General features: G+C 41.5%; 1 protein-coding gene, 1 non-coding gene and 1 pseudogene across 2 annotated transcripts; all 3 read left to right on the top strand.

The window, feature by feature from the left end:
• Positions 1-419: 419 nt before the first annotated feature.
• Positions 420-493, top strand: Trnan-guu (transfer RNA asparagine (anticodon GUU)). The gene has a single exon. It is a non-coding gene; the product is annotated as a tRNA-Asn (tRNA).
• Positions 494-3,506: 3,013 nt separating this feature from the next.
• Positions 3,507-6,069, top strand: LOC137980764 (uncharacterized). The gene is made up of 3 exons (XM_068828192.1): positions 3,507-5,346; positions 5,431-5,525; positions 5,674-6,069. Exons 1-3 carry the CDS (start codon positions 3,507-3,509, stop codon positions 6,067-6,069), a joined length of 2,331 nt encoding a protein of 776 aa, XP_068684293.1.
• A 578-nt stretch (positions 6,070-6,647) lies between these two features.
• LOC137980763 (uncharacterized) lies at positions 6,648-7,767 on the top strand (annotated as a pseudogene).
• Positions 7,768-9,261: the final 1,494 nt, after the last annotated feature.

Below are 9,261 nucleotides of genomic sequence, written 5' to 3'. Positions count from 1 at the left end.
AGTTTCTTTGTCTTTGGTGTGTGTGAAACTCGAAGATTCTTGCGGAATAGAGCTGTCACCGTGAAATGGAACATTAAGATACTGGAGTGTAAGTGAACGGAATAAATGTTCTCAAGGGGTTACCACTAGTGCAACAAAATCAAAGGAACGTTAAAATTGTCTTCAAAGACGTTGTGGGCTGGTTGTTTTGTCGACAGCTGTTGGAAATAATGAAGCAAGTGAGGCATGAGTAGAAGGAAATCAAAGGATCGTTAACAACACGTTCTGAACTGGTTGTTCCTTTTCTCGACACTAATACTTTCATGTTTGAAAAGGACAAGAAAAAATGTCCGCAGGAATTTAGAAGGCTCATCGCATAGTCGTGGTCAAGATTGAGTGGAACTCTATCCAATCTTGTCCTCGGCCAAGCGGTCAGACCTGTCTCTGTGGCGCAATCGGTTAGCGCGTTCGGCTGTTAACCGAAAGGTTGGTGGTTCAAGCCCACCCAGGGACGCTTCGTTTTAATTGGCATAGGCCAGCTGTAGGCAAACAAGTCAAGGTTGGCCATGACTAAGGGGCCAATCGGAAGATCACTTCGTCACCTTCGTCAAAGCGAGTCTATGTGTGAGGTCTTTGCCTTGAAAGCGATTTTCATTCATCTGTAGAGTTGATTACAGGCGTTTTTCGGGTCAACATTAACAGCTTAAAAAATGGAGGATTCCAAGTTTCCTGAAAAAATCAGCAGGTAGAGCTCATTCCTCCGTGAGGCTCCTTTTCTGTCACTTGCCATGAATGTTCCAGTGATTTCACTCTAGCCAGGTGAATAGAAGTTCCCATCGTTGAACCAATGGAGACCTTGTTTAGAAGTTTACAGCGGATAAACTGCTCTTCATTCCAAGGAAAGACTCGCAGACATGACATGATTGAACTTGGTAACAATACAACAGGCTGCCTGTGAAAAACCCGGGTGTCGATCTCGGTACCTCCCGCATGCGAAGTGGGCGCTATATTCGCCGTTTCCCGGAACCACGCTGGGTAAGTGATAATTATGCGATTTGCACTTAAATGTTCGCCACCGCGATGCCTTGAGCTTCTCATTTGCATCGTCTGTTTTTGCCTCGACACCTCGTCGTCCGTGATCAGATATATTATTGAAGAGATCACCAGGTCGGAAGAAAGCTTAGGATTAGGCACAAAAGTGACACGAGCGACCAGCTATGGAAATGTCACAAGACCACTTGTCAACGTTAAATCTTATGAGTAAGAGAGTTTAATGTCATCCAGCTCAATTCATGATTAAATTTGATACGTTGACCTCCAATGGCGAAAGAAGAGTGTGCCGTATGTTAGTAGTATAGGGGGGATGACCAGGTGAATTTTATTCATGTATGCAAATAAATTCGTGTGAAAAATTCTACCGAAACCGGTTTTTGGGTTAGGGTTTATAACGAGATGCATACCACGTAGGTGTACGAGGGTATATTCAAGATGGCGGCAGAGGTTTAAATGAACTGCACGTCATATATTTGGTTTGATATGTATTATAATTTTTCTTTTATTTGGAGTGAACTGTATTGTTTTCTGGTGTTACGGTTGCGCCCAACCAGCCGGATAGTATCGTGCTTATATAGGGAAAGAACAATGGAGTAGCTAAGAACCAATGAGAAGGCACTGACGTCACATTCAAACAATTTGAAACAAGTTTAAGGGTTGGTTAGAAAAACCAGTTTTGAAGATGATGAGTATTCAAAAGGCTCTTAATAATGTAGACTAGAAAAATCCCGTCAAACCGGTTTGCTTTCTTTCTTTATGGCACACCCAGAAATGGACACGTGTATAAAGGTAATGGAAAAAAATATTTCAATTCAAAGATGAGCCGAATGATCGAACAACAGATTTTTGCTTTGGAGATGGACGCATTAGCAAACCGTTTGCAACGACTGCAATTGGACAACAAAATCGTAACCTTACTTAATGAAGTTTGGGATAAGATGAATAGAGGAGGCTCTCGCAAAGTTGAGATAACAAGTGATGAAGATGGAATGGAAGTGCCAATTGGAGAGCTAATGGTTCCAACATTTTATTTTACGAACGAGAAGAAATTTTCCCGTCAACTTCGTTGCATTATGAAGTCAGCGCTACAAAATGAACATTGGCTACGGGTAAAGATTCATCAATTATTTGTTAGCGAGTGGAAGAGTGACTATTTCTCACATGCAAGATGGAACAGCAATGACACGTTCACTTTCAAGCAGTAAAACCATTATATTTGTATCTTCGTATTTACAAACAATGGGAACTAAAATTAAAGTATTTGCAAACAAACAGAACCTTTGTATTTACGAGCAACCACTGAAAAGTTAAAGTATTTACAAAGAATAAGAATCTCTGCATTTACAAGCAAGAACTTAAAAAATTAAAGTATTTAAAAACAATAAGAACAAATGCTATTTACAAACTAGATAAACCCTATTCAACCACACAACTTTGCCTTTTCAATTCAGCGAAAGGGATGAAAAATGGATTAGCAAAGATTAATCGAAAAGCAGACGCTGTATTTAGAAATAATTGTCTACGAGCTTTTCAAGTAATCTTTGACAGTGATCACATCCTTCAGGAGTTTCACTGTTCCCATTTTCATCCACGTTTCTGCATGCAAATATACACTGAATTGCAAAGGCAAACTCGTGTTGTTGAATAGGGTTTAACCCTTTATTAAAATATATACAGGCTATACATCTTTCATCGTATTCAGTGCTCGGATGATTGTCGGGACAAAGCTGAAAGAAAGAACGCCAACAAATAAGTTACTGAAAGAGCAATTAAGAATAACAAAAGACACTGATTTCTTTGTGTACTGAATGAAACTGAATGAAGAAAACCAATTTTGAATCTTACAGCCGCAATGTGGGTCATAAATTCCGTGTCAGCAGCTTGTGCTTCTGCATGTGGCTGACGAAATGCCTTCCTGCACATGGCACAGTTTGCGCTTGACGGTGTTAATGTCCTCATCCATCTGAATAAAAATTAAGACTCATCTTAGGCACCTCAAAATGTCACTTTGACGTGATCACTTCTGTGTCCAGCTTTCTGGGGAAGAGCTATTGGTGTTTGGAATGCAAGAGAGGATACAATACGAAAGATAAACATCGTTGCAGTAAGGTATGCAAATGTTGTTTTACAGAGGGGTGTCTGGGAATTACACAGAAAGCACCCTGGCGAGAATGCGGTACCTGTCACAGAATGTTCGCTGGAAATGAATGCTATGCCAATCACTGTCGGCCCAACAGAGAAGGGCAGTCGGTGTGTCAAAAATTTTGTAAATGCAAACAATGCAACAAAGTCATGTCGCACCAAAAAAGGAAGCCAGAAGATCACATGTGTGGGGAAAAAATGTATTGGAATTGTGAAGAATATATTGACCCAAAAAACCGATCCTCAATCACGAAGAAGGTTTGGGTGAAGCGCAGTCAAAACCGAACAAAAGGAAAAATGGAAAGAGATAACGAAGACGGATTTCTGAGGAGATGATTAGTCATGAAGTTGAAGAAGAAGACACGGACGAAGAGGGGGGACAAGAGTATTTATTTTTCGACATAGAATCACGTCAAGATGAAGATCGACACATTGCCAGCCTTCTTATAGTACATGATGACACGGGGTTTGAGATGATATTTAGAGGTGATAATTGCGATGATCAATTCGGTACCTGGTTATTAGATGGGACCCACCAGGGCACTATCGTCATTGCTCATAATCTGAGAGGTTACGATGGCTTTCTACTTTGTGAATATTTTTATAAAGAGTGTATCCTTCCGAGTCTTATCCTGAATGGTGCGAAAATCATGTCCATGGAACTAAAAGAAGCTGAAATCAAGTTCCGGGATTCCCTCAATTTTCTCCCTATGCCGCTCAAAGCATTACCGAAAACCTTTGGCCTGACTGAACTTAAGAAAGGCTATTTTCCACACTTCTTTAATCGTCAAGAAAATCAACAATATGTTGGCTCTCTTCCTCCTATTGAAAATTACGATCCCGCTGGGATGAGCACAAAAGAGCGAAAAGAATTCCTGAGGTGGCATCAAGAATTAACGAATGCAGAGTACGACTTTGATTTTGAAACGGAAATAGAAGAATATTGTCGTAGCGATGTGGACATTCTGAGGCGATGTTGCTTACAATTTAAACAGTTGATGGAAGAAGTCTGCAACCTCGATCCATTCAAACACTGCGTTACCATAGCAAGTGCCTGTAACCGAGTGTTCCGACAAGAATTCCTTGAAGAAAACACAATCACTCTTATTCCTGTTCAAGGTTATCAACCAGCCCGAAAATGCTCCGTCATGGCTCTCCAATGGCTGTCCTGGATTCATCATCAAAAAGGTGACCGAATTCTGCACGCTCTAAATGGGGGTGAACAACGCATAGATAACAACTATGTTGACGGTTATGATCCCGCCAAAAAAACCATCTATGAATTCATGGGGTGCCTGTGGCATGGCTGTGACAAGTGTTATCTACCCGACACAGTGAATCCCGTGAACGACACGCGTATGGAAGACCTTCTTGAGGGTACCATTCGCAAAATTGAACGTTTCAAGAAGCTTGGATTCCAGGTAGAAGTGAAATGGGAATGCGAATTTAAACAAGAATTGACCACAAACCTAGAGATGAAGTCCTTTATTGAAAGCCTCAAGTTTGACACACCCTTAGAGCCTCGTCACGCGTTCTTTGGAGGACGTACCAATGCTGTCTGCCTTTACAAGCACGTGAACGAGAACGAGAAGATCCGTTACGTTGACTTTACATCCTTATACCCATGGACAAACAAGTACTGCGAAATTCCGATCCATCATCCTGAAATTTTAACAAGTGAAGCTTTAATCAATCGTTCACCACGTGAATTCTTTGGGCTGATCAAATGTGACATCCTTCCACCTACCTTTCTGTTTCATCCTGTGTTACCCTACCGTGCCAATGAAAAACTGATGTTTCCTCTTTGTAGAACATGTGCTGAAACCCTGCAACAAAGTCCTTGTGAACATAAGGAAGAAGAGCGCATTCTTTCTGGAACCTGGTGTTCCATTGAGATTAATAAGGCTTTGGAGTTGGGATATCGTATGGTTCAAATGATAGAGGTAGGGCATTTCCCTCAGAAATCGTCTAAACTTTTCACCGGGTACATCGATACATTTCTCAAAATCAAACAAGAAGCGAGCGGTTGGCCTTCCTGGTGTGAGACAGAAGCTCAAAAACAACAGTATATCACAGAGTATGAACAGAAAGAAGGCATAAAGTTGGAGTATGGAAAGATTAAGAAGAACCCTGGATTACGCTCACTGGCCAAGTTGATGTTGAATTCATTTTGTAAGTATCATTTCCTTCAGTTTAAACATGACTTTTCCTGGTTTCAATAAACTAAACTATGGTTATTTTTCTCTTCTTTCAAAGGGGGAAAATTTGGACAGCGTGATAACATGCCTCAAGTGGATCTAGTCAAGGATCCAGAACGTTACTTTCGACTCCTCACCTGTCAGTCAACGCAGGTTAAAAACATTCAGTTTGTCAATGATGAGTGCATAGAAGTTTATTATACTCACGGCGAAGGATTCGTGTCAGGATCAGCCAAGACGAATGTTGTCATCACAGCTTTCACTACCGCACATGCAAGACTCAAACTTTATTCTGTACTAGAACGTCTTCAAACAAGGGTTTGATGATTGGATGCCAGCCCTTGGTGACTATCTCGGTGAGTTAACCAACGGAGTGGACGATAATGATTACATCACAACCTTTGTGTCCGGCGGTCCAAAGAATTATGCCTACCAAACCAAGAACGGTAAAACCACCTGCAAAGTGAGAGGATTCACCCTAAACTTCAGGGGATCGCAAAAACTGAATTTCTCAACCGTGTGCGAACGTGTCTGCAATCCTAATCAACAACCTATCTTCCTCGAGAATCCACATTTCATCAAACGAGATGCAAAAACGAAAACAATACACACTGTTAACTTAAAGAAAAAATACAAACTCGTGTATGACAAGAGAGTTGTTCACGGCTCCACAACATTAACTCATGGGTATCGTTAAATCCAGCATGATTGTCCATGATTGGATATCTGAGCCTGCATTCTGACATGCTTAATCTGTGGAGGATAGGGATGGCTATAAGGGGAGGTTAGATTTTGCAATGGACTGTGAATATGAACAGACTTCATTTTATTCTGGTGAGAGGTTGCGCTCAAACACTTGTACCACCTACTGTTTTGCCCATCGTTTCCTCTCGGATTTGGCCTGACATTTTGAAAGAAATAGGAGCAATACATTGGGGTAGACGGTTGAGCTTGTATGCCTATATGGCTCGAAGTAACGCACCTCTGAGAGAGCAATACACATTTCACCTAAGCTTATACAATACCTACCAATCACATTACCGTTCTTCATGGTGGATGGTTGGACACATTTTAAAATATCCGTGGTTATTGTTATGGGAAGGGATAAAAGACGGATGGATCAAGTTACATTTGTCATTTGTAACACAACCATGGGTAACGTTGCAAGTCGCCTTTGCACGAGTTCTACCCTAACTTTGGCTTTAAGTGATATATGTCAAAAGACGCGCTGCTTAGTTACATGTTGCGGCAGTCAAGTAAACGTTGATTTAAGAGATGCCACTGACGAATATTAAAAGCAAACCTGCGAAGAACGTGAGGAAGAGGAGGAGCGACAGTCAGAAGAACCGACTTTTAGAGAAACTGTACTATGAACCAAACCGTGCGTCCGCGTTAGGAGGAGTAAAAAAGTTGTATCAAGCAGCAAAGAAGTATGGTATAACGCGTTCCCAGATTATCACTTGGCTGCAACAGCAACCAGGGTATACTTTACACAAACCTGCTCGAAGACGTTTTCGTCGCAACAAAGTTTATGTGAACGGTTTAGATGATCAATGGCAGGCTGATTTGGTGGATCTTCAAAGCCTGAGCCGTTGGAACCGTGGATACAAATACCTACTTACTTGCATTGACATTTTATCCAAGTACGCGTGGGTGGTTCCGTTAAAAACAAAGACAGGGCCAGAGCTTGTGAAAGCTTTTACGAAGATCTTTCAACAAGGTCACAAGCCAGACAAGTTACAAACCGATGCGGGAACGGAATTTAAAAAGAAGACTTTTCAGACATTTCTGAAACAGCACCATGTTCACCATAATGAAACCAAAGCTCAAGTCGTAGAAAGGTTCAACCGCACCTTGAAACAAATTATGTGGCGAATGTTTACCTCAAGCAGTTCGTATCATTACCTGGACAGACTAAATGACCTCGTCAATGACAACTTCAACCAAACATTTCATCGCTCCATTAAAAAAACCCTCCGAAGTAACAGTGATGAATGCGCAGCAAGTGTGGCGCACCTTATATGGTAAACCCCTTTCTGCGGTTAAGTATAAATTCAAGGTTGGCGACCAAGTTAAAATCAGTAAGCACAAGCGCACATTTGAGAAATCATACCTACCTAACTGGAGCGAAGAAACCTTTGCAGTGGCGGAGAGACTAGCAAGGGATCCACCTGTATACAAATTAAAGAAACACGATGGGGAACTGATTAAAGGTACCTTTTACGAGACCGAGTTACAAAAAGTAATTGAACGAAAGGATCATTTGTTTCTCGTAGAAAAAGTTCTTCGCCGTAGAGGTAAAGGAGCACAAGCAGAAGTTCTGGTTCATTGGAAAGGTTGGCCGAAGAAATACGATAGTTGGATTCCTGTCCGTCAATTGGTGTCTCTAAAATGATTCAAGACAACGACTTTTATGTGACGCTTCCTAGCAATGCAAGCAGCAATTTATTCCCTTCCAATTCAAAATCACACTATCGCGTGGCATTACCCCGTCAAATTCACTTGAAAGAAGAAGAAGATTGGGAAGTTGGACTTCATAGTGTCATATATCCATCATCGTGGTTTGACATTTGCCGAGAATGCTTACATTTCCACATCATGCTCCGTAACTCGGATGATTTCAAATTGTACACATTACCAGAGGGGAAGTATCGTACGGCTCTGGAATTGATGGAAGGAATATTGCAGTGTCTGGACGAGATTGATCCGTTACCTAGAAGTAAAGTGGAAGTGGATAATGAATGGAATGTTACCTTAAACTCCTATGATGAATGGATAGCGATCACTGTCTCGGTAGCTCAAGCACTTGGATGGTTAACAAGTGAGAAAACAGTCAGACCTGGTGTGCAAATGAATACATCGCTTACCACAACCTATAAGCATGGTTACGAATGGTGTGTTATCCTTCCTCAGACATCTATTAACTTCCCGGACAACTTTATCATACCATCATCTATCTCTCTCTGCCCGTGTAAACTCAAGTTAGTTCAAGTGTTAACGAATCTCATAGAACCCTGACAAGTGGGAGAACAACACTTACCTCTTTTACATGAAATGGTTCCGCGTGGACAGTTTCGAGAAACAATATTAGAAGAGAGAGAACAATGCCAGTACTTGCCTTTACGCACAAAGATTTTTCAAACCGTTGAAATCTATTTAACTAATGGTTGTGGTCAATTGCACTCATTTTTGGACGGTATCGTGAACGTGGTACTGCACTTTCGTCGTCGAGCACCATGACAAACAGTTTTTATCTCGTTCTGACCAGCGAGGCTAGCAAGGATCAGTATCCTGGGAACAAGCCTGCTGATTTTACAATGCAATTGACAAGTCAACTGCACTTAAGTGACGACTGGGAAGTTGCCATGACGCGTATCATCTACCCACACTCTTGGCATAACGTGCGCAAACATCAACTCTCTTACACGTTGCTTTGCAAGACAGGCCCTGTCCCATGGACATTAACCATTTATCTACCAAGCGGTATTTACCGTACGGTCAAAGACATAATTCATGGGATGTTGAAGGGACTTCACAATGCGTTAGGGGACATTTATCTGAAAAGTGAAAATAGCATTACTAGTTTGGGTGGAAACGACTGTTTTTACATTCTCAACAAAGCCCAAGATTTCTATGAGCTCACGTTACCTCAAGGTTGGTATGTGACACTACCCAAGACCTTGGCTCGCACTTTGGGATACTTAAACCATCAGTATCATATTCCTCAGCTGTACCAAATCGGACAACTTGTGAAAGAGAATAAGGATCAGAGCGTGTTTCTCATGAAGACTACAACAACACTTATTAGAGAAGAAGAGTTGGTGTGGGGCCTGTTATCCCCGCACGCGTTTCAGACCATGTACATGTATTCAGATTTGGTCGAGTCCCA

Source organism: Montipora foliosa, chromosome 12, assembly GCF_036669935.1.
Source record: "Montipora foliosa isolate CH-2021 chromosome 12, ASM3666993v2, whole genome shotgun sequence".
Lineage (NCBI taxonomy): Eukaryota > Metazoa > Cnidaria > Anthozoa > Scleractinia > Acroporidae > Montipora > Montipora foliosa.
Note: the sequence above shows the minus strand (reverse complement) of the source record. Positions and strands in the feature narration are given on the sequence as shown.

Coding starts and splice junctions, on each gene's coding strand:
- LOC137980764 (XM_068828192.1), top strand. CDS start 3,507: ATGATTAGTCATGAAGTTGAAGAAGAAGACACGGACGAAGAGGGGGGA. Junction 5,347..5,430: donor GTTGATGTTGAATTCATTTT/GTAAGTATCATT, acceptor CTTCTTTCAAAG/GGGGAAAATTTGGACAGCGT. Junction 5,526..5,673: donor TCACCTGTCAGTCAACGCAG/GTTAAAAACATT, acceptor ATTCTGTACTAG/AACGTCTTCAAACAAGGGTT.